Source organism: Pristiophorus japonicus, chromosome 20 (assembly GCF_044704955.1).
Source record: "Pristiophorus japonicus isolate sPriJap1 chromosome 20, sPriJap1.hap1, whole genome shotgun sequence".
Lineage (NCBI taxonomy): Eukaryota > Metazoa > Chordata > Chondrichthyes > Pristiophoridae > Pristiophorus > Pristiophorus japonicus.
This window is the reverse complement of record NC_091996.1, coordinates 87,779,061-87,805,019: the sequence shown is the minus strand read 5'-3', so window position 1 is coordinate 87,805,019 and position 25,959 is coordinate 87,779,061. Positions and strand designations below refer to the sequence as shown.

Genomic DNA, 25,959 nt, shown 5'->3' with positions numbered 1-25,959 from the left:
TCGTAACCCTCACGTTCGCCTCTTTGTCACCTCTGCACTCGACGATTCCGACGCTCTCCTGGCCGGCCTCCCACCTACTGCCCTCCGTACACTTCAGCCCATCCAAATCTCGGCTGCCCCCGTGTCCTAACTCGCTCCGGGTCCCGCTCACCCATCACCCCCTGTGCTCGCTGACCCCGTGTCCTAACTCGCACCAAGTCCCGCTCACCTATCACCCCCTGTGCTCGCTGACCCCGTGTCCTAACTCGCACCGAGTCCCGCTCACCCATCACCCCCTGTGCTCGCTGACCCCGTGTCCTAACTCGCACCAAGTCCCGCTCACCCATCACCCCCTGTGCTCGCTGCCCTGTGTCCTAACTCGCACCGAGTCCCGCTCACCCATCACCCCCTGTGCTCGCTGACCCTGTGTCCTAACTCGCACCACGTCCCGCTCACCCATCACCCCCTGTGCTCGCTGACCCGTGTCCTAACTCGCACCGAGTCCCGCTCACCCATCACCCTCTGTGCTCACTGCCCCGTGTCCTAACTCGCACCGAGTCCCGCTCACCCATCACCCCCTGTGCTCGCTGACCCGTGTCCTAACTCGCACCGAGTCCCGCTCACCCATCACCCCCTGTGCTCGCTGACCCGTGTCCTAACTCGCACCGAGTCCCGCTCACCCATCACCCCCTGTGCTCGCTGCCCCGTGTCCTAACTCGCACCGAGTCCCGCTCACCTATCACCCCCTGTGCTCGCTGACCCGTGTCCTAACTCGCACCGAGTCCCGCTCACCTATCACCCCCTGTGCTCGCTGACCCGTGTCCTAACTCGCACCGAGTCCCGCTCACCTATCACCCCCTGTGCTCGCTGACCCGTGTCCTAACTCGCACCGAGTCCCGCTCACCCATCACCCACTGTGCTCACTGCCCTGTGTCCTAACTCGCACCAAGTCCCGCTCACCCATCACCCCCTGTGCTCGCTGACCCGTGTCCTAACTCGCACCGAGTCCCGCTCACCCATCACCCTCTGTGCTCACTGCCCCGTGTCCTAACTCGCACCGAGTCCCGCTCACCCATCACCCCCTGTGCTCGCTGACCCGTGTCCTAACTCGCACCGAGTCCCGCTCACCTATCACCCCCTGTGCTCGCTGCCCCGTGTCCTAACTCGCACCAAGTCCCGCTCACCCATCACCCCCTGTGCTCGCTGGCCTACATTGGTCCCCGGTCCGGCAATGCCTCAAATTAAAAATTCTCATCCTCAAATCCCTCCGTGACCTCGCCCACCCCTCCCCACTTATCTTTATAACGTCCTCCAGCCCTACTATCCTCCGAGATCTCTGCGCTCCTCCAATCCTGGCCTCTTCTGCACCCTGCCATTGACAGCAGTCAAGGCTCAAAGCTTTGGAGTTCCCTCTCTAAACCTCTCCGCCTCTCGCTCCTCCTTTAAAGACGGCTCCTTAAAACCCGACCTCTTTGACCCAGCTTTTGGTCACCTGTCCCAATTCTTTCTTATTCGTTCACGGGATGTGGGTGTTGCTGGCAAGGCCGGCATTTATTGCCCATCCCTAATTGCCCCTCGAGAAGGTGGTGGTGAGCCGCCTTCTTGAACCGCTGCAGTCCGTGTGGTGAAGGTGCTCCTAATACCTCCTTATGAGGCTCGCTGTCAAATTGGTTTACCGATCACGCTCTGGTGGTGGTGCCTTGGGACATTTTACGGCGCTATAGGGGCTATCTAAATGCCAATTGTTATTGGTGCTAATTACATATCTGCGGGATAAACCTTCTATTGAGATGATAATATTTGTTTTGCTACTGATAGAACGCTTCGAGTCACAGCGAGAGATAACTGCCAAGTTTTATTAGGCTGCAATATACTAGCGTTTGGATCGGACGTCACTGGCATCCGGTTCTTGAATAAATACACTAGCAAAAGTCTCCACTGGGCTTGTGAGGGGGTGGCTGTACGGTTCAGTGTAGGACTTGCATTCCGAAGGTGTTACTGGATTTACTCGCATTGTGCTGGATTATTGTACAATAGGGGTTGCTGGTCCCATTGGATTGTACCGGATTCTCATACAGCAAGCAATCGGGAAGGCAAAGGGCACTGTTATCTTTTATTGCAGAGGGGGCTTGGAGTACAAGAGTAAGCAAGTCTTGCCACAGTTGTACAAAGCCCTGAGACCACACCTGGAGTACTATGCACAGTTTTGGTCTCCTTATAAGAACATAAGAAATAGGAGCAGGAGTAGGCCATATGGCCCCTCGAGCCTGCTCCACCATTTAATACGATCATGGCTGATCCGATCGTGGACTCAGCTCCACTTCCCTGCCCGTCGCCTTATTCCCTTATCGGTTAAGAAACTGTCTATCTCTGTCTTAAATCTACTCAATGACCCAGTCTCCACAGCTCCCTGAGGCAGCGAATTCCACAGATTTACAACCCTCTGAGAGAAGAAATTCCTCCTCACCTCAGTTTTAAATGGGCGGCCCCTTATTCTAAGACCATGCCCCCTAGTTCTAGTCTCCCCCATCAGTGGAAACATCCTCTCTGCATCCACCTTGTCAAGCCCCCTCATAATTTTATACGTTTCGATAAGATCACCTCTCATTCTTCTGAATTCCAATGAGTAGAGGCCCAACCTCCTCAACCTTTATCTAAGGAAGGATATACTTGCCTTGGAGGCGGTGCAGTGGAGGTTCACTTGATTTCTGGGATGAGAGGGGTGTCTTATGATGAGCGACTGCGTAGAATGGGCCTATGCACTGGGGTTTAGAAGAATGAGAGGTGATCTCATCTCATATAAGATTCCGAGGGGGATTGACAGGGTAGATGCAGAGAGGGTGTTTCCCCCGGGCTGGACAGTCTAGAACCAGGGGTCACTGTCTCAGAATAAGGGGTCGGCCATTTAGGACTGAGATGAGGAGGAATTTCTTCACTCAGAGGGTTGTGAACCTGTGGAATTCTCTGCCCCAGAGGGCTGTGGAGGCTGCGTCTCTGACTATAGGTAAGGAAACAATTTAAGTCGCGGTCGATGGAGTACTTACGTTGGAACAATGATCTCCAAGTATTGGTTCCCGTCCCAACGCAGGGACAAACCAAAGTTTGTCCGTACTGCCACGTACTGTCCACTCTGGGAGATTGCGATCCCGCGGGAAACCTGGAATGGGAGGCGCACCCTCCTGCCATTCACCTGCAAGGGAGAGAGAGAGAGAGAGTGACCCGGATATCTTCTTAGGTGGTCCCTCGTATTGAGGATGACTTGCTCCCACAAAAACAAAAAGGATGAGTTCACAGGTGTTTCAATGATATTCCCAAGTCACCAACTACATCCCGAAGGGTGGAAGATGCCTGTGGGTGGATTCTTTTACCGTGGGATGGCCGTTGCACACCAGCCACCACACGGGGCTTGACAGAGCGAGGTCTTGGTCCAGTGGCAAGGGTTAACCAGGACGACTGGAGACCTGCTCTGCTGCACGGACCTAGAGCGCGCACACATCGCACAGTGTGGGCTGGGCCCGTGCTGCCCCTGGGCCCTCGCCTCTTCTGGGCCCCCGAACTCTCGCCTCTCCTGGGCCCCCGAACATGTCGCTCCACGATCTCTCGCCGTTCTTTCGTCCCCGACCTCATCGCTCCAGCTGTACCTGCCCGCGCTCCAATCAGCGACCTGGATTGTGGCGGCATAGAAACATAGAAACATAGAAAATAGGTGCAGGAGCAGGCCATTCGGCCCTTCTAGCCTGCACCGCCATTCAATGAGTTCATGGCTGAACATGAAACTTCAGTACCCCCTTCCTGCTTTCTCGCCATAACCCTTGATCCCCCGAGTAGTAAGGACTTCATCGAACTCCCTTTTGAATATATTTAGTGAATTGGCCTCAACTACTTTCTGTGGTAGAGAATTCCACAGGTTCACCACTCTCTGGGTGAAGAAGTTTCTCCTCATCTCGGTCCTAAATGGCTTACCCCTTATCCTCAGACTGTGACCCCTGGTTCTGGACTTCCCCCAACATTGGAAACATTCTTCCTGCATCTAACCTGTCTAAACCCGTCAGAATTTTAAACGTTTCTATGAGGTCCCCTCTGGCGTCCAATCCCAGTCGCCCTTCTCCAAGTCGTCGCCCTCCTGCACTGCCTCGCGCTGCTCCCTGGAGTGCAATGAGCAGCGTGAAGGCCCCAGCCTGGGAGAAACTACCAGCCGCAGATCGGGGCCATAAAAGGAGCGGAGTTGGGACGGCCTGGAAGTTGCGTGGCGGCCATTATATGGCACGAATTTCACTGCCGTCGCCAACAGATACGGGGCAAGCTTACACCAAAGGAAAGCTAGCTAGGTACTAGAGTTGACCTGGATTTACCACATCATCAATAACAGCATTGCATTTATATAACGCCAATAAACATCGTCAAAAACGACCCACAGCACTTCCACAGGAGAGTTATCAAACAAGATTTAGCACCGAGCGAAGGAGAAATTAGGGAAGGTGAGAGAGAGGTTTTATGGAGCATCTTAAGAGGAGAGAGAGAGAGGCGGGGAGGTTTAGGCAGCGAGTTCCAGAGTTTGGGACCCAGACAACAGAAGGCACAGCCGTCAATGGTGGAGCGATGGAAATCGGGGGGTGCACAAGAGGGCAGAATTGGAGGAGAATTGGACATCTCAGGGGGTTGTGGTACTGGAGGATACAGAGATAGGGAGGGGCGAGGCCATGGAGGGATTTGAATGTGAGGATGAGAATTTTAACATCCAGATTTTGCCGGACCGGGAGCCAATGTAGGTCAGCAAGCACAGGGGTGACCATCAAACACTCCCAGGGCAGGTACAGCACGGGGTTAGATACAGAGTAAAGCTCCCTCTACACTGTCCCATCAAACACTCCCAGGGCAGGTACAGGGGGTTAGATACAGAGTAAAGCTCTCTCTACACTGTCCCCTCAAACACTCCCAGGGCAGGTACAGCACGGGGTTAGATACAGAGTAAAGCTCCCTCTACACTGTCCCCTCAAACACTCCCAGGGCAGGTACAGCACGGGGTTAGATACAGAGTAAAGCTCCCTCTGCACTGTCCCATCAAACACTCCCAGGGCTGGTACAGCACGGGGTTAGATACAGAGTAAAGCTCCCTCTACACTGTCTCATCAAACACTCCCAGGGCAGGTACAGCACGGGGTTAGATACAGAGTAAAGCTCCCTCTACACTGTCCCGTCAAACACTCCCAGGGCAGGTACAGCACGGGGTTAGATACAGAGTAAAGCTCCCTCTACACTGTCCCATCAAACACTCCCAGGGCAGGTACAGGGGGTTAGATACAGAGTAAAGCTCCCTCTACACTGTCCCATCAAACACTCCCAGGGCAGGTACAGGGGGTTAGATACAGAGTAAAGCTCCCTCTACACTGTCCCATCAAACACTCCCAGGGCAGGTGCAGCACAGGGTTAGATACAGAGTAAAGCTCCCTCTACACTGTCCCATCAAACACTCCCAGGGCAGGTACAGGGGGTTAGATACAGAGTAAAGCTCCCTCTACACTGTCCCATCAAACACTCCCAGGGCAGGTACAGCACGGGGTAGATACAGAGTAAAGCTCCCTCTACACTGCCCCATCAAACACTCCCAGGGCAGGTACAGCACGGGGTAGATACAGAGTAAAGCTCCCTCTACACTGCCCCATCAAACACTCCCAGGGCAGGTACAGCACGGGGTTAGATACAGAGTAAAGCTCCCTCTACACTGTCCCATCAAACACTCCCAGGGCAGGTACAGCACGGGGTAGATATGGAGTAAAGCTCCCTCTATGCAGTAGGCTCCTTGTGAGGCAGATGGTTGATGATGGCAGGTTTTGGCTCTGATCCGAAGATTTAATTGCATGGATCCTGGGTATTACTGCTTTGGGAGTTATCGAGACATTTCCTGATTGGCACCGAGGCTAGGAGGCGAATGTGGGTGCACTCACCAATGTCCTCCTGCTCTTCATGAGGGTGATGGTTATTCCCTGGGTGGTGAGGTAGATCTTCTTCAGATAGGACACTCCCAGCTGTCCTCTCTCCTCATTTTTTCCTTCGACGGTAAACCAAGGCCCTGGAAGTTTCAGAGAATGTGGGTCAGTGTGAGCCAATCCGCGAGAGTTAGCCCTTGGTGGGAGGGGGGGGGGGGTGTCAAAGGTGAAAGGTCAGCAGGCCGCTTCCTACCTGTGCGGTTCTCGCATGACCTGGCCAAGGTGTAAGTACAGGTGCCCATGAAGGACAAGGCTCTTCCGTCAAAGCTGTTGTAGTGAGGGTCGCCTGAGATGTGACATGATCCAGAGCCTGTGGGGGGGAGAGAAAGGAGATAAGACAGGAAGTTAGTGGCCATTGAGGGCGGTTGTCCGATCTTTACCGGGAGCCGGGGACGGCGGAGAGGGAGCAAGGCAGTGCACCTAAAACCTGGAAAGCCTGGGAACATAAGAACATAAGAAATAGGAACAGGAGTCGGCCATAGGGCCCCTCGAGCCTGCTCCGCCATTCAATAAGATCATGGCTGATCTGATCATTGGATTCAGGTCCACTTCCCCGCCCGCTCCCCATAACCCCTTATTCCCTTATTGTTTAAGAAACTGTCTTAAATATATTCAATGACCCAGCCTCCACAGCTCTCTGAGGCAGCGAATTCCACAGATTTACAACCCTCTGAGAGAAGAAATTCCTCCTCATCTCAGTTTTAAATGGGCGGCCCCTTATTCTAAGATCATGCCCCCTAGTTCTAGTCTCCCCCATCAGTGGAAACATCTTCTCTGCATCCACCTTGTCGAGCCCCCTCATAATCTTATACGTTTCGATAAGATCACCTCTCATTCTTCTGAATTCCAATGGCATTCCTGATCACTTGCTGTACCTGCATACTAACCGAATGTGGAGTGTCTGGCCGCTGTTAACGGAAGGGCCTACCTCTTTGACCAAGCTTTTGGTCATCTGCCCTAACTTGTCCTTATGTGGCTTGGTGTCAAATATTTTATCTCATAAATGCTTCTGTGAAGCGCCTCGGGACGCTTCACTACGTTAAAGGCGCTATATAAATACAAGCTGTTGTACTATGAAAAGACTTGTGCACTCATACTGGTTGTGGACAGTGTGAGGTTTCAATTAAGACCTGATGCTGCATTACTACTTTATATAGCGCCATTAACGTAACAAAATGTCCCAAAACGCTTCACAGGAGTATTATAAGACAAAACAAATAAATTTGACACTGAGTCACATAAGAAGAAATTGGGGCAGATGAAATTGGTAGGTTTTAAGGAGGAAGGAGAGGCGGAGAGGTTTAGGGAGGGAGTTCCAGAGCTTGGGGCCCAGGCAACAGAAGGCACGGCCACCGATGGTGGAGCGATTATAATCAGGGATGCTCAGGAGGGCAGAATTAGAGGAGCGCAGACATCTCGGGGGGTTGTGGGGCTGGAGGAGATTACAGAGATAGGGAGGGGGCGAGGGCCATGAAGGGATTTGTAAACAAGGATGAGAATTTTGAAATCGTGCCGTTGCTTAACGGGGAGCCAATGTAGGTCAGCGGGCATAGGGGGCGATGGATGAGCGGGACTCGGTGCGAGTTAGGACAGGGGGCAGCGAGCACAGGGGGCGATGGGTGAGCGGGACTCGGTGCGAGTTAGGACATGGGGCAGCGAGCACAGGGGGTGATGGGTGAGTGGGACTCGGTGTGAGTTAGGACATGGGGCAGCGAGCACAGGGGGTGATGGGTGAGTGGGACTCGGTGCGAGTTAGGACATGGGGCAGCGAGCACAGGGGACGATGGGTGAGCGGGACTCGGTGCGAGTTAGGACACGGGGCAGCGAGCACTGGGGGTTATGGGTGAGCGGGACTCGGTGCGAGTTAGGACACGGGGCAGCCGAGTTTTGGACCACCTCTAGTTTACGTCGGGTAGAATGTCGGAGGCCGGCCAGGAATGCGTTGGAATAGTCAAGTCTGGACGTAATAAAGGCACGGATGAAGGCTTCAGCAGCGGATGAGCTATGGCAGGAATGAAGACGGGCGATGGTACGGAGGTGGAAATGGGCGGTTTTAGTTATGCTGCGGATATGTGGCCGGATGCACATTTCAGGATCAAATTGGACACCTAGGATGCAAGCAGTCTGGTTCGGCCTCAGACAGAAGTTGGGGAGAGGGATGGAGTCGGTGGCTGGGGAACGGACATTGTGGCGGGGACCGAAGACAATGGCTTCGATCTTCCCACTATTTAAGTGGAGAAAATTTCTGCTCCTCCAGAACTGGTCAGAAGAGCGGGGGAGCTTTTCCCGCTTCTGGGGCCGGGTTGCCAACAGGCGTGGTATCCATGGCAACCTGGCGCATTTTCCTGTTTCGTTTGTCTAATCCTTCAAAGGTTTCTCCCGGGCCCTTTCTCTCCATGCTCCGCTCCACGCCTGAGACTTAGTCATGTCTCGGGCCAGGCCTCCCACCCCCGCCGCCCCCGCAAAAAAAAGTCCGGATCATGCTACGCCTCCTGGTTTTAAGCCTCTCTTACCTGTTGGGTGGCAGCCGTAGTTCCCGTCGACTAGGCCGCAGTGCTCCTTCTTGCCGCACTGCCAGGGTTCGCAGGTCGTGCTGTTGTTGCCCAGGCAACGGCACCTCAGCGAGCACTCAGGCCCGAAGAACTCGCCACCAGGCTGTGGGATGGAGGCAAGAACAAAGGTTTACGGTTTTCAATCATCCCTCTACACATGGCGGGGGTGTCTAGATTTTAAGTTCAGCTCATTTCGGGGCGCTAATGTTGCGCCTGGGAACAGTTTGCGCGTTGGTCAGCAAAATTCAGCAGCTGGGCCCTGTGTGTGGGGCAGAGCGCGAAGGGAGGCTTTCTTAGGGCGCCAGGCCGGCTGAGCATGCGAAAACTATGAGCTAAAGAAGGGTCATAAGAACATAAGAAATAGGAGCAGGAGTAGGCCTTACGGCCCCTCGAGCCTGATTCACCATTTAATAAGATCATGGCTGATCCGATCATGGACTCAGCTCCACTTCCCCAACCGCTCCCCATAACCCTTCACTCCCTTATCGCTCAAAAATCTGTCTATTTCTGTATTAAATATATTCAATGTCCCGGCTTCCACAGCTCTCTGAGGCAGCGAATTCCACAGATTTACAACCCTCTGAGAGAAGAAACTTCTCCTCATCTCAGTTTTAAATGGGCGGCCCCTTATTCTAAAGATCTAGTTCTAGTCTCCCCCATCAGTGGAAACATCCTCTCTGCATTCACCTTGTCGAGACCCCTCATAATCTTATATGTTTCGATACGATCACCTCTCATTCTTCTGAATTCCAATGAGTAGAGGCCCAACCTACTCAACCTTTCCTCATAAGTCAACCCCCTCATCCCCGGAATCAACCGAGTGAACCTTCTATGAACTGCCTCCAAAGCAAGTATACCCTTTCGTAAATATGGAAACCAAAACTGCACGCAGTACTCCAGGTGTGGCCTCACCAATACCCTGTATAACTGTAGCAAGACTTCCCTGCTTTTATACTCCATCCCCTTTGCATTAAAGGCCAAGATACCATTGGCCTTCCTGGTCACTTGCTGTACCTGCGTACTAACCTTTTGTGTTTCATGCACCTGGTTGGTCCTTTCTTTATTTAAGACGAGGTTTCTCAGGCCTCCCACCACCACAAACCCCCACCAGGCTATTCTGAGACTGAGTTCCCCAACCCCCATCCCACCCCCGCACGCCTGCTCGCTGGAAGTACAAGGCCCCGGGATTACCTGGTAGTAAATGCCATCATAAGAGCAGCCGCACTGTTCGGCGCGGACGCACCGGGTTCCGCTCTGCACGAATCCTTCGTCGCACTGGCAACCCTCCAGACACGGCGCATCACAGGGCTGAGGTCGGAGGTCGAGGCAGCTGGCGGGGCAGGCTGAGCCGCAGGGCTCGTAGTGGCTGTCGGCTGGACAGCGGAGAGCTGGAGAGAGAGAGAGAGAGAGGGGGAGAGAGAGAAAGGGGCAAGAGTCAGTGTCAGAGGGCGCTGCAGGTCAAAGGTCACTCCTGGGCATCCTTGCCCACGGCCCCGCTATTCTGTTCTGTTGCTTTATTGCTTCCGCTGTCCGATTGCGATCGCTCATCGCTTACAACGCGCCATCACTTGTGGTGCACCGAGTTCAGAGTCAAAGCGAGCCCCCAGGAGGGCAGAGGAAAGGCTTCAAGGCCGCCCTCAAAACCTTCCTTGAAAAAGTGCAACGTCCCCAACGACACCCTGGGAATCCCTGGCCCACAAGCCGCTCAAAGTGGAGGACGAGCATCCGGGAAGGCACCGAACACCTCGCGTCTCTTGGCCGGGAGCACGCGGCAAACCCAAGCGCCCCACCCACCCGTCCCTCCAACCACCGTCTGCCCCAGACACCGCCTGTGTCAGGGACTGTGGGTCCCGCATTGGTCCCATCAGTCACCTGAGAACTGGTGTTAGTGTGGAAGCAAGTCACCCCCGACTCTGGGGGACTGTCTCTGAAGACAGAGTCCATGTTACAGGGTCGCTCCCACAGGTATAGTAAGATTAGCCTTTATATAGCGCCTTTCATACCCTCAGGATGTTCCCAAAGTGCTTTACAGCCAATGAAGTACTTTTGGAGTGTAGTCACTGTTGTAATGTGGGAAACGCCAATTTGCGCACAGCAAGCTCCCACAAACAGCAACGTGACAATGACCCAGATAATCTGTTTTTTAGTGATGTTGATTGAGGGATAAATATTGGCCCCAGGACACCGGGGAGAACTCCCCCTGCTCTTCTTCGATATAGTGCCATGGGATCTTTTACGTCCACCTGAGAGAGCAGACCAGGGCCTTGGTTTAGCGTCTCATCCGAAAGACGGCACCTCCGACAGTGCGGCGCTCCCTCAGTATTAAGGGATACGGGGCAAAGGCGGGTATATGGAGTTAGGTTGCAGATTGGCCGTGGTCTCAGTGAATGGCAGACCTGGCTCGAGGGGCTGAATTACCTCCTCTTGTTTCTGTGTTACGATGGATGCAGAGTCGAGAACTAGGGGGCATAGTCTCAGGAGTAAGGGGTCGGCCATTTAAGACTGAGATGAGGGGGAGTTTCTTTGACTCAAATCTATGGAGTTTTCTAGCCCAGAGGGCTCAGTCGTTGAGTATATGCAAGGCTGAGGTGAATAGATTTTTGGAGTCTGGGGGGGGATCGAGGGCTATGCGGAGAGTGCAGAAAATGGAGTTGAGGTAGATCAGCCATGATCTTATTGAATGGCGCAGCAGGCTTGGGGGTGTTGTATGTGCATGCCTGTTTACTGTGTAACGATGTCTCCAACACTATTTGCAACACTGAATGTACCCTTACACTGTACACACCTTACCTGTACACTAGAGGGTGCTGCTGTTGGAGACCTAAGGTTACCTGCACACTGCAGGTAACCCAGTATAAAAGGGAGCTCACAGCTTGGTGTCCTCACTCTAGGAGCTGCAAATAAAGGGCTGCAGGTCGACACAGATTTAGTACCATACCCTGCCTTGTGGAGTCATTTGCTACATACACTACAACTGGCGACGAGGATGCGAGGTCACGAACTGCACGCTCAACATGTCTAACCTCCGCAACTTTCAGCAATTTACAGAGGGGGAAGATTGGGACGCTTTTGTGGAAAGGTTGATAGCCAACGACCCGGATGGGCACACACTGGCTACACGACCGAACAAACGCAGGGCCATCCTGCTTAGCAGTTGAGGGCCCTCCATCCATTGTCTCGTCAGGGACTTGCGAGCCCCAGCGAAGACAACCACCGAAAGCTATGAGGAACTTGTAACACTCACACAGTAAACAGGCATGCGTCGACAACAGAGGGGCCAAGCGGCCGACTCCTGCTCCTATTTCTTATGTGATGTACGTACGGCAGAAGGTGTCGTTCCTCCAGGGCCGGATGGTGATGTTGCGTTGCTGACACGTGTCGACATAGGCCCCGAGAGCCTCACACAGCTGCTGCCTGCTCCCGCCCAGCTCACACATGTCGAACACGCAGTCTCGGAAATAGGACTGGAAAAGGCGAAAACCGACATGAGTTAAAAAAAAAAAATTCTCATCCGTGTTTTCAAATCCCTCCACGGCCTCGCCCCCCCCCACCCCACCCCCGCCACCCCTCCCTATCTCTGTAACCTCCTCCAGCCTCACAACCCCTCCCGAGATCTCTGCGCTCCTCCAATTCTGCCCTCTTGAGCATCCGCAATTTCAATCCCTCCACCGTTGGCGGCCGTGCCTTCAGCTGCCTGGGTCCCAAGCTCTGGAACTCCCTCCCTGAACCGCTCCTCCTTTAAGACGCTCCTTTCTTAAACGACAAGGGGATAAGGGGTTATGGGAAGCGGGCGGGGAAGTGGAGCTGAGTCCATGATCGGATCAGCCATGATCGTATTAAATGGCGCAGCAGGCTCGAGGGACCGCATGGCCTGCTCCTGCTCCTATTTCTTATGTTCTTAAAACCTCTTTGACCGAGCTTTTGGTCACCGGCCCCTTTTATCTACTTATGTGGCTCAGTATCAAATTTTTTTTTTAAAAATCGCTCCTGTGAAGCACCTTGGGACATTTTACTACATTAAAGGCGCTATATAAATACAAGTTGTTGTTGTTATAGAGCACCTTTTACCACCTCAGGACATACCCAAAGTGCTCCACAGCCAATGAAGTACTTCTGAAGTGTGGGGCTATTTGACTATGGGAAGCATCGCCAGGAATCTTGACCCTCTGCTCAACCAATCCAGAGCTGCACTCACATGCTTTCCTGCAGAGGTCACTGGGTGTAGTGATCGGGAACGGGTAAAAGAAAGACTTGCATTTATTTAGCGCCTTTCATGACCACCGGACGTCCCAAAGCGCTTTACAGCCAATGAAGTACTTTTGGAGTGTAGTCACTGTTGTAATGTGGGAAAGGCGACAGGCAATTTGTGCACAGCAAGCTCCCACACACAGCAATGTGATAATGATCAGATGCATTTTTTTTTAAAGTGATGTTGATTGCGGGATAAATATTGGCCTCAGGACACTGGGGAGAACTCCCCCTGCTCTTCTTTGAAATAGTGCCCGCGGGATCTTTTACGTCCACCTGGGAGAGCAGACGGGGCCTCAGTTTAACGTCTCATCCGAAAGACGGCACCTCCGACAGTGCGGCACTCCTTCAGTACTGCCCCTCCGACAGTGCAGCACTCTCTCAGTACTGCCCCTCCGACAGTGCAGCACTCTCTCAGTACTGCCTCTCCGACAGTGCGGCGCTCCCTCAGCACTGCCCCTCCGACAGTGCAGCACTCTCTCAGTACTGCCCCTCCGACAGTGCGGCGCTCCCTCAGTACTGCCCCTCCGACAGTGCGGCGCTCTCTCAGTACTGCCCCTCCGACAGTGCGGCGCTCCCTCAGCACTGCCCCTCCGACAGTGCAGCACTCTCTCAGTACTGCCCCTCCGACAGTGCGGCGCTCCCTCAGTACTGCCCCTCCGACAGTGCGGCGCTCTCTCAGTACTGCCCCTCCGACAGTGCGGCGCTCCCTCAGCACTGCCCCTCCGACAGTGCAGCACTCTCTCAGTACTGCCCCTCCGACAGTGCGGCGCTCCCTCAGCACTGCCCCTCCGACAGTGCGGCGCTCCCTCAGCACTGCCCCTCCGACAGTGCGGCGCTCCCTCAGCACTGCCCCTCCGACAGTGCGGCGCTCCCTCAGCACTGCACTGGGAGTGTCGGCCTGGATTATTGTGCTCGAGTCTCTGGAGCGGGACTCGAACCCACGACCTTCTGACTCTGAGGTCCGAGTGCTACTCACTGAGCTACAGCTTACAGTGTGGAGTGAGTTAAGTGTCACTGGGTTAGATTTGCCCGGAGAGAGAAGGGGCTGAGGTGACGTCTAGATTTTACACTCGTGCCTCTGGAGTGGGACCTGAACCCACGACCTTTTGACTTTTGAGGCGGGAGTGCTACCCACTGAGCCACGGCTGTCTCCGCAAAGCAGATTCCCGCACTTCCCCTCAATCCCACTGCGGGATCTGCACTCCGGCTGTGCATACGCACCATGGGGTCAATCTTGTAGTGACAGGCGGCAAATGGGCCGAAACGATCAAGCAGCTGCCCACAGTAGGAGCGTCCTTTATACGTCTCTCGCTGGTCCTCGCTGCAGTCTGGGGTCACCTCGGAGTTGGTACTGGTGCAACTGCAATGGAAAGGAATCGGCGTTTGGTTCAGTATTACAAGGTGCAGAATGGCTACAGTAACTTAAAAAAAAAAACGACCTCGCCAAATTTCTCTTCTTCCCTTCCGCGAGTCGAGCACCATTCTCTCACTTACTTATTCGCGTGTGAGTCTTGGCAGTGAAAGTCTGCACGCTATTTGATTGTAAGGGAGAGGGCCTTCATTCCTGACTTGGAAATGTATCGGCCGTTCCTTCGTGGTTGGGGTCAAAATCCTGGAACTCCCTTCCTGACAGCGCTGTGTAAGGGTGGAAGGACTGTTATGTATGCAATAAGGGTTCAAACTGAGTACTGTTTAACTAAGCAAGGTACACACCCTTGGCTCTGCTTTATTCAGGCCCAAAGTGCCTGACTCTCAAAATGGCTGGCCTTTTATACCAGAGCAGCACCATGTGGGCGCTGCTCAGTGGCCTCCAACAATGACGCCATCTGGTGGCTACAAACAGAACGTACATACATGACAAGGACAAACCCAGCAACTACTGACCAATCAGTTTAACCTCGGTAGGGGTGTAATGTATACACCTGTGAGGATGCTCACGGGTGTGCAGAGCTGTTGAGCCATGGTGGACATGTCGAGGGGGTCGTTCAGCCCGACTGCCTGCCTCTCTTCTGTGGCTATGTTCGAGCCAGGGTGTCCCTGGAGATGGAGCACGCGGTGTCCACCGGTACGCTCGCGGGCTTCCGCGTGAGGTGGGCGCCGGAGGGACTGGAGTGCGTCATCACCCCCGGCAACCAAATTTTGATCCATAATGTTAAAAGTTTAATTTGTCGGTTTTAGTGCCCCTTTAATAAGGGGGCACATGAATTATAGTTTTACAAAAATAGTTGTAGAGCTGTTGAGTTGGGAGTGGCTTAGCCAGTCATGTGATGTTCACAAGACTCAATAAAACCCCAGCCAGTTGGCTTTGGGGGAAGCCACGATGAGGTATGCAGTTGTGAGCCTGGTGGATGAACTGGTAATGTGTCGTGCGATTGTTAAACCTTTGTTAATAAACCAACTAGCTCTTAACAGCAATGTGTTGCTATGAATTCTTAAGCAAAGAGCCCACGAAGCAAATACATTACAAAGAGGGAAGATTTTAGAAATGCTAATCGGGGACAAAGTTAACAGTCACTTGGACAAATATGGATTCATTAAGGAAAGGCAGCACGGACTCGTTAAAGGCAAATCGCCTTTAATTAATTTGATTGAGTATTTTGCTGAGGTAGCAGAGAAGGTTGATGAGGGCAGTGTGGTCGACGTAGTGTACATGGGCTTCCGAAAGGCGTTCGATAAAGTGCCACATAATAGGCTTGCCAGCAAAGTTGAAGCCCATGGAATAACAGGGACAGGGACAGCCTGGATACGAAATTGGCTCAGTGACAGGAAACAGAGAGTAGTGGTGAACGGTTGTCTCTCAGATTGGCGGAAGGTGTACAGAGGCAGTGGTCCCGCAGAGAGCCGGCATGGGCTCGACGGGCCGAATGGCCTCCTTCCGTGCTGTAACCGTTCTATGATTCTGTGACTGCGGCGGTTCAAGAGGGCGGATCACCACCACCACCTTCTCGAGCGGCGATTAGGGACGGGCAACAAATGCCGGCCTTGCCAGCGATGCCCACAACCCACGAACGAATAAATAAAAAAAAATAAGCAGGCCCCGATCTGCTCACATGCAGACACGCACACACTACAGTCATGTCTGAACCCCAGTGGGCCAATGACCCTCCCAAACCCTGCCCCCAACCAGGCCTCAGACCACCTAGCATCAAGGGCGCTACTCACCGTCAAGCCTGCGGCCAACATCTCGCCGTAGGCAACTAGTCCCAAACAGCAGAGCCTGTTCTCCTGTGGTCTCGGACCCCCTTGCCACTGGACCAAGATCTCGCTCGGCTAAGCCCGTGTGGTAGCCATTGTGCAACGGCCACCCCACGTTAAAAGAACTCACGCACAGGCATCTTCCACTCCTCTAACATGAAGTGCTGGACCTGGAACGTCAGGACCCTCATGGACAACCCCAACAGCGGCAGGCGTATTGGACTTTACAGCCACCTAAGAACTCATGTTAAGAGTGGAAGCAGGTCTTCCTCGAATCCGAGGGACTGTCTATGATGATGACATTCCTGTGTGTAGATGCCTGTCCGTGTAACTGTAGCTTTGTTTAAAGTGCCTATAGTCGGGGTGTAGATGCCTGTGTGGATAACTACTTGTAATTACAGTCAGAATAAGCATCTTTTCTTTTAATTTATTCGTTCACTGGATGTGGGCGTCGCTGGCATGGCCGGCATTTATTGCCCATCCCGAATCGCCCCCTGAGAAGGTGGTGGTGAGCCGCCTTATAAACTGAGTGTCTCGCAGAGGGCAGTTAAGAGTCAACCACAGTGCTGTGGGTCTGGAGTCACATACCGGCCAGACCGGGTAAGGGCAGCAGATTTCCTTCCCTGAAGGGGCATTAGTGAACCAGATGGGTTTTTACGACAATCCGGTAGTTTCATGGTCACCATTACTGCCACCAGCTTTTTAATTCCAGACTTATTTTATTTAATTAACTGAATTTAAATTCCCCAGCTGCCGTGGTGGGAGTTGAACTCAGATCATTAGTCCAGGCCACACTGGATTACACGTCCAGTAACATAACCACTACGTTACCGTACCCGAACTTGCAGTACACTGCCTGAGGAAAAGAGTGTTCGAAGACCAGGCCCTCAAATCTGCCACCAAGCTCATGGTCTACAGGGCTGTAGTGATACCCGCCCTCCTGTATGGCTCAGAGTCATGGACCATGTACAGTAGACACCTCAAGTCGCTGGAGAAATACCACCGACGATGTCTCTGCAAGATCCTGCAAATCCCCTGGGAGGACAGACGCACCAACATTAGCGTCCTCGACCAGGCCAACATCCCCAGCATCGAAGCACTGACCACACTCGACCAGCTCCGCTGGGCAGGCCACATTGTTCGCATGCCAGACACGAGACTCTCTAAGCGAATGCTTTATGCGGAGCTCCTTCATGGTAAGCGATCCAAAGGTGGGCAGCGGAACCGTTACAAGGACACCCTCAAAGCCTCCCTGGTGAAGTGCGACATCACCACTGACACCTGGGAGACCCTGGCCAATGACCGGCTGAGGTGGAGAAAGTGCATCTGGGAGGGCGTTGGGTTCTTCGAGTCTACATAGAAACATAGAAAATAGGTGCAGGAGTAGGCCATTCGGCCCTCCGAGCCTGCACCACCATTCAATGAGTTCATGGCTGAACATGCAACTTCAGTACCCCATTCCTGCTTTCTCGCCATACCCCTTGATCCCCCTAGTAGTAAGGACTACATCTAACTCCTTTTTGAATATATTTAGTGAATTGGCCTCAACAACTTTCTGTGGTAGAGAATTCCACAGGGTTCACCACTCTCTGGGTGAAGAAGTTTCTCCTCATCTCGGTCCTAAATGGCTTACCCCTTATCCTTAAACTGTGACCCCTGGTTCTGGACTTCTCCAACATCGGGAACATTCTTCCTGCATCTAACCTGTCTAAACCCATCAGAATTTTAAACGTTTCTATGAGATTCCCTCTCATTCTTCTGAACTCCAGTGAATACAAGCCCAGTTGATCCAGTCTTTCTTGATATGTCAGTCCCGCCATCCCGGGAATCAGTCTGAATGCAAAGTGCGTGAAGAGGCCAAGCGCAGGCAGCGGAAGGAGCACGCGGCAAACCAGCCCCACCTGTAACAGGGTCTGTGGCTCTCGTATCGGACTGTTCAGCCACCAGAGAAGTGGAAGCAAGTCTTCCTCAATTCCGAGGGACTGCCTATGATGATGATGGTGACACCGCCTGTCCAATGTTCCCTCAAATTCTCTTCTTGAGTACGTGGGCCCTTTAAGATGCTGAGCGGCCCACTCAAATTTCCGCGCCTGAGCGGTTTTACCCCACCGCGAGGCCGGCGAGAGGCCTGCGCAAGACCTCCGGAGCGCTTCGTGGCCGCTTCACGGGAAAATCGTTCCTCTTTCCTACGGATAATGATAGGCGCAGCCCCGGGGGCTGGCTTTTCAAATGTGAAATTTCGCGCATGTGCGAAACTGCGACTGTTAAAGAGGCCATGCGCACCCCAAATAAAATTAGGGGTAATGTTTCTGGAGCTGCGATGAAAAGCCGACATCCAGGCCTTCACCACTCAAGTGGTGTCCGAACGGGAGCTGGATTGAATTCAGATCTGACAGGTTCCAACCGAGCACCACATCCGTTCCAAACTTGACCAACTTTTTGTGCCCTTCCTGTACTGGAGCTCCCCCTAGTGGACGACTGCTCCACCTAGTGGACTACAGTGGCAATGCAACTATTGATGTCAACGACAAAAAGGGTCATGGGGTGAGGTCACATGATGACAGTTTTTCTGCGCGAGAGCGCGGCCTTGTCGGGTGTGTTTTGTTAGTGATGTCGTGAGAATATAATCGCAATTCCAAACGGCAGAGGCCGTTTAATGCCCACTTCTGACCCTTACTTCTTCTCCACGTTCCAGCTGTTGCCAAAGTCGTTGGCTCCCTTCACCAGCTGCCCCTCGGGGGTCCTGAAATCGTCGCCGGGGATCCCGTTGTAGTCGCCGCACAGGCCGCACAGCTCGCCGGCGTAGCTGGACACAGGAGAGAGACGCGGACGTTAGCGGCGCAGAGCGAGACAACGCCGAATATCTCCCGCACCCCTCACTGTAACACTGATATACCCCGCACCCCTCACTGTAACACTGATATACCCCGCACCCCTCACTGTAACACTGATATACCCCGCACCCCTCACTGTAACACTGATATACCCCGCATCCCTCACTGTAACACTGATATACCCCGCATCCCTCACTGTAACACTGATATACCCCGCATCCCTCACTGTAACACTGATATACCCCGCATCCCTCACTGTAACACTGATATACCCCACACCCCTCACTGTAACACTGATATACCCCGCACCCCTCACTGTAACACTGATATACCCCACACCCCTCACTGTAACACTGATATACCCCGCACCCCTCACTGTAACACTGATATACCCCGCACTCCTCACTGTAACACTGATATACCCCACACCCCTCACTGTAACACTGATATACCCCGCATCCCTCACTGTAACACTGATATACCCCGCATCCCTCACTGTAACACTGATATACCCCACACCCCTCACTGTAACACTGATATACCCCGCACCCCTCACTGTAACACTGATATACCCCACACCCCTCACTGTAACACTGATATACCCTGCATCCCTCACTGTAACACTGATATACCCCACACCCCTCACTGTAACACTGATATACCCCGCACCCCTCACTGTAACACTGATATACCCCACACCCCTCACTGTAACACTGATATACCCCGCATCCCTCACTGTAACACTGATATACCACATCCCTCACTGTAACACTGATATACCCCACACCCCTCACTGTAACACTGATATATCCCGCACCCCTCACTGTAACACTGATATACCCCGCACCCCTCACTGTAACACTGATATACCCCGCATCCCTCACTGTAACACTGATATACCCCGCATCCCTCACTGTAACACTGATATACCCCGCACCCCTCACTGTAACACTGATATACCCCGCACCCCTCACTGTAACACTGATATACCCCGCATCCCTCACTGTAACACTGATATACCCCGCATCCCTCACTGTAACACTGATATACCCCACACCCCTCACTGTAACACTGATATACCCCGCATCCCTCACTGTAACACTGATATACCCCGCATCCCTCACTGTAACACTGATATACCCCGCATCCCTCACTGTAACACTGATATACCACATCCCTCACTGTAACACTGATATACCCCGCATCCCTCACTGTAACACTGATATACCCCGCATCCCTCACTGTAACACTGATACACCCCGCATCCCTCACTGTAACACTGATATACCCCACACCCCTCACTGTAACACTGATATACCCCGCACCCCTCACTGTAACACTGATATACCCCGCACCCCTCACTGTAACACTGATATACCCCGCATCCCTCACTGTAACACTGATATACCCCCCACCCCTCACTGTAACACTGATATACCCCACACCCCTCACTGTAACACTGATATACCCCACACCCCTCACTGTAACACTGATATACCCCACACCCCTCACTGTAACACTGATATACCCCACACCCCTCACTGTTTCACTGATATACCCCACACCCTTCACTGTAACACTGATATACCCCACACCCCTCACTGTAACACTGATATACCCCACACCCCTCACTGTAACACTGATATACCCCACACCCCTCACTGTAACACTGATATACCCCACACCCCTCACTGTAACACTGATATACTCCACATCCCTCACTGTAACACTGATATACCCCTCACCCCTCACTGTAACACCGATATACCCCACATCTCTCACTGTAACACTGATATATCCCACGTCTCGCACTGTAACTCTGATACACTCCACACCCCTCACTGTAACACTCTGATATACCCCACACCCCTCACTGTAACACCGATATACCCCACATCTCTCACTGTAACACCGATATACTCCACATCCCTCACTGTAACACTGATATACCCCACACCCCTCACTGTAACACCGATATACCCCACATCTCTCACTGTAACACTGATATATCCCAACCCCTCATTGTAACACTCCAATATACCCCTCACGTAACATTCTCTGATATACCCCATGACCCTCACTGTAGAAACATAGAAACATAGAAAATAGGTGCAGGAGTAGGCCATTCAGCCCTTCGAGCCTGCACCACCATTCAATGTGATCTTGGCTGATCATTCCCTCAGTACCCCTTTCCTGCTTTCTCTCCATACCCCTTGATCCCCTTAGCCATAAGGGCCATATCTAACTCCCTCTTGAATATATCCAATGACTCTGATATACCCCACACCCCTCGCCGTAACACTGATATACCCCACGCCCCTCACTGTAACACTGATATACCCCACACCCCTCACTGTAACACTGATATACCCCACACCCCTCACTGTAACACTGAAATATTCCCCTCCTCTCAATGGAACATGTAGAGGCTATCCAGCCCCTCGAGCCTGTTCCACCACTCAATGAGATCATGCCTAATCTGCATCTTAACTCTATTTATCTGCCTTGGCTCCATCTCCTTTAATCACCTTGGGCAGCACAACTTTATTGATCTCAGATTAAACATTATTAATTGAGATCTCATCTACTGCTTGTTGTGGGAGCAAGTTCCACACTGACCAGCTCAGGTCCGAAGGTGTGGAGCCCAGAATTGTGCACTGTACACCAGGTGTGGTGTAACCAGGGCTTTGTATAGCTCCAGCAAAACCTCCACCCCTTTATATTCTAGTCTTTTTGATTAATATTTGTACCTGTCAACTACATTTTAGTGATCTGTGTACACGCACCCCCCTAAATCTCTTTGGACCTCCACTGTTCTTTGCTTTTGGCCATTTCACTAACACTCTAACCGATGCTTTTTTGGTCCAAAATGGATGACCTCACACATACCTGCATTGAACTCCATCTGCCACAGTGTTGCCCACTCACTTAATCCATCAATGTTTCTTTGTCATTTTATGCTCCTGTCTACTTACTGTACCACTAATCATAGGCTAACTTGGATATATGGCTCTCTATTGTGTTATCTAAGTCATTAATAAATACAGTGAATAGTTGAGGCCCCAGCGCAGATCCTTGCGGGACACCACTAGTCACTTCCTTTCCGATTTGAGTACGTACCCATTATCCCTCCTCTCTGTATTCTCCCGCCAAACCAATCTCCCAACCAGGTCAATAGTTTGCCTTCAATTCCATGAGCTTTAATTTTAGCTAAGTCTCTTATGTGGAACCTTAACGAATGCCTTCTGGAAGTCCATATAAACTACATCCATAGCCATTCCCTTGTCTGCTACTTTATAGTTCCTCAAAAAATTCAATGATGTTCGTTAGACCTGACCTCCTCTGTACAGATCCATGTTGGCTCTGTCTAATTAGCTCAAGTTTCTCAAAGTGCTCAGTCACTCTGTCCTTAATTATAGATTCCAATAACTTCAGATGTTGGACTAATAGGTCAATAAATTCCTGGTTTCTCTCCCTCTCGCCTTTCTTAAATAATGGAATACATTTGCAATTTTCCGATCGGAAGGGACAATTCCTGAATCGAGTGAGCGTTAGATGATTATGATTAAAGCATCTGCAACTTCCTCACCTACTTCCTTTAAAACCTTGGGGTGGAACTCTGTAACAATTTAATACACCTCACATCCATCACTGCAAGACTCTCTAATACACCTCATAGCCCTCACTTTAACACTTTGTTCATGATCACTGGATATCCCCTAATCTCCTGACTTACAGTGTAGTTTCAGCTACCAACAGAGACCCATTGGGGTTTACTGACTGGGGCTTATGCTTGAAGAATGACCAGCTCCGCTGGGCGGGCCACATCGTCCGCATACCCAACACAAGACTCCCAAAGCAAGCGCTCTACTTGGAATTCCTTTATGGCAAGCGTTCCTCAGGTGGGCAGAGGAAACGTTACAAGGACACTCTCAAAGCCTCACTGATAAAGTGCAACATCTCCACCGACACCTGGGTGTCCCTGGCCAAAGACCAGTCCGCCCCTAAGTGGAGGAAGAGCATCCGGGAGGGCGCTGAGCACCTCGGGTCTCGTCGCCGAGAGCGTGCAGAAAGCAAGCGCAGGCAGCGGAAGGAGCGTGCGGCAAACCAGTCCCACCCACCCCTTCCCTCAACCACTGTCTGTCCCACCTGTGACAGAGACTGTAATTCCTGTATTGGACTGTTCAGCCACCTGAAAACTGACTTTTAGAGTGGAAGCTCCCTCGAGGGACTGCCTGTGATGATGCTTGAAGGTATCCAGTATCCCACTTCCCTCGATTGGCACTGGATTGTACTCACTTGCTCGGAACTTTGACCTCTGCATGGTGCCTGCCATCATATCGCACCGTCAGGCCGAACTCTGTTTCTATGACGATGTGCTTGCCGGATAGTTTGACTGAGAGTCCGACAGCCGGTTCATTGGGGACGGTCACTGTCTTTTCATTGACCTGAACCGATCACAGTCCCATGGTTAGTTTGGGAGGAATAAAGATATAGAGTGCATTGTTAGTCAGTGTACAACATGTCAATCGGTAAGCAAGAAACTACCATCAGTACCATTATAATCATGGAAATGGCCTCCCAGGGTGTGGCAAAGATTACATGTATTTTGCTGAGCTAGAAGGACAGCAATTGTTCATTGTGATTGATAGCCATTCAAAGTGGGTAGAGGTGTTTCCAATGTGGAAAATAACAGCAAGTAAAACAGACAATTTGCGAAGAATGTTTTCTTCATATGGCCTCCCAAAAGAAATTGTGTCTGATAATGGGCCGCAATTTTGTCCAGAAGAATTTGCACAGTTCATGAGCAGAAATGGCGTGAAACATTCCAAGGTTCCACCGTACCACCCTGCTTCAAATGGTGCAGCATAGTGCACAGTACACATTGTAAAACTTGCCCTCATCAAACAGATGTTGGATTCAAATCCAAAGAAACGGCAGTTGTCGTTGGATCACAAACTTAGCAAATTTTCTAATTACTTAACGTAATGCTCTTCATACAACTACTGGTAGAACACCAGCAGAGTTGTTTCCCAAATGACAGCCACAAACCAAGTTCTCATTGTTAAAGCCAAACTTGGCACAGTCAGTAGAAGAGAAACAATTACGACAGAAAGAGAATCATGATAGAGGTAGAGTAAGAGAGAGAAGTGTGAAATTGAATCAGAAGGTGAGAGTGAAGAACCATCACCATAAATGGTTAACGTGATTACCAGGAAGAGTAGTGAAGATATGTGGTCCTCACACATATTTGGTCAATATGTTTGATCAAGAACAGGTTAGGTTTGTTCACATTGATCATATTTTAGCCACAGATGTGCAAGGAGTTGAAAGTTGGAATGATTCAATTATTTCTGATGAGTCAGATAGTCTTGTTACAAGTAGAGTACACCAATAGCAAATCCTACATCAGATGTACCAGAAACAAGTCTAAGAGAAAGTCAACATTTAAGTCTGAGTCAGGCAGACAAAGAGTCTGAAGTTGTAGAGAGTTCAAATGTAAATCAAGGGTTGCCCTTGGAGAAAAACTTTCCTCAGGATCAGCCTAGAATGAGTCTAAGTTCGGCACAATGTTTGGAAAGTTCTGTTCGAGAGCGAAGGTATCCTCTTCGAAACAGAAAACCAGTGGTTAAGTTTGATTTGTAAATAAGTCCATATTTTTTGTTGTGCATAACCATGCAAGTTAGGTATGATGATTATTTTGCTAAAATTACTTCTTCATTAAGGAGGGAGAAGTGTAATAGAGCTCCCTTAGTGGACCACTGTAGTAATGCAACCGCTCTTGTAAATACAATAAAGTCACATGATGTAATGGGGCTATCTTGTGTGTGTGTTCTTTAGTGATATCGGAAGAATGTAGCACACTGCCGATGTCGCTGGGCTGCGGCGATGGACGGTGCCAGGCTTGCAATGGCAGCTCCCCCCCTCCCCCTCCCCCCCTCCCCCACTCACCTGGACCACCCTGTTCCTGAGCACCGACACGGTGACGCCGTAGACCTTGACGTGTAGCGCGCCGACGTACGACACGGTCTTGCCCCCGCCGCGGTGCTCGTTGTCCGCGTACACGCCGAACGGGGTGCGGCTGGAGTTGCAGGGCCGGGCCAGCACGTAGGTGCAGTTCCCCTGGAAGTTGAACTTGCGCTTGTCGAAGGAGGTGTAGTGGGGATCGCCGGACGCCGTGCAGGTGGAGGAACCTGAGGAGAAGTTGACGGGGGGGGGGGGGAAAGGGGGCGGAAAGGATTGAAAACTGGTTAACTGACAGGAAATTGAGAGTAGGAATAAACGGGTCTTTTTCGGGGTGGCGGGCAGTGACTAGTGGAGTACCACAGGGATCAGTGCTGGGGCCCCAGCTATTCACAATATATATAAATGATTTGGATGAGAGAACCAAATGTAATATTTCCAAGTTTGCTGATGACACAAAACTAGGTGGGATTGTGAGGAGGATGCAAACACGCTGCAAGGCGATTTAGATAGGTTGAGTGAGTGGGCAAACACATGGCAGATGCAGTATAACGTGGATAAATGTGAAGTTATCCACTTTGGTAGGAAAAACATAAGGGCAAAGTATTATTTAAATGGTGATGGCTTGGGAAGTGTCGATGTACAGAGGGACCTGGGTGTCCTTGTACACCAGTCAGTGAAAGCAAACATGCAGGTGCAGCAAGCAGTTAGGAAGGCAAATGGTATGTTGGCCTTCATTGCAAGAGGATTTGAGTACAGGAGCAAGGATGTCTTACTACAGTTATACAGGGCCTTGATGAGACCACACCTGGAGTATTGTGTGCAGTTTTGGTCTCCTTACCCAAGGAAGGATATACTTGCCATAGAGGGAGTGCAGCGAAGGTTCACCAGACTGATTCCTGGGATGGCAGGACTGTCGTATGAGGAGAGATTGGGTCGACTGGGCCGGTATTCACTGGACTTTAGAAGAATGAGAGGAGATCTCATTGAAACGTATAAAATTCTGACGGGGTTGGACAGACTGGATGCGGGGAGGATGTTTCCCCCGGGGCTGGGAAGTCTAGAACAAGGGGTCACAGTCTCAGGATACGGGGTAGGAAATTTAGGAGCAAGATGAGGAGAAATGTTTTCACTCCGAGGGTGGTGAACCTGTGGAATTCTCTACCACAGAAGGCTGGGGAGGCCAAGTCAGTGAAT

General features: G+C 51.7%; 1 protein-coding gene across 1 annotated transcript in view; it reads right to left on the bottom strand.

Moving 5' to 3' along the window:
* Window positions 1-25,959, bottom strand: part of zanl (zonadhesin, like) — a 197,699-nt gene that overhangs the window by 79,632 nt on the left and 92,108 nt on the right. Inside the window, exons 43-52 of the mRNA XM_070863313.1 lie at window positions 24,751-24,992; window positions 23,098-23,246; window positions 18,642-18,770; window positions 13,991-14,129; window positions 11,841-11,982; window positions 9,710-9,906; window positions 8,480-8,621; window positions 6,160-6,276; window positions 5,925-6,049; window positions 3,024-3,169 (exon numbers count right to left, since the gene is read on the bottom strand). Coding sequence (XP_070719414.1) covers window positions 3,024-3,169; window positions 5,925-6,049; window positions 6,160-6,276; window positions 8,480-8,621; window positions 9,710-9,906; window positions 11,841-11,982; window positions 13,991-14,129; window positions 18,642-18,770; window positions 23,098-23,246; window positions 24,751-24,992 — 1,528 coding nt within the window. The remainder of the gene's footprint in view (window positions 1-3,023; window positions 3,170-5,924; window positions 6,050-6,159; window positions 6,277-8,479; window positions 8,622-9,709; window positions 9,907-11,840; window positions 11,983-13,990; window positions 14,130-18,641; window positions 18,771-23,097; window positions 23,247-24,750; window positions 24,993-25,959) is intronic.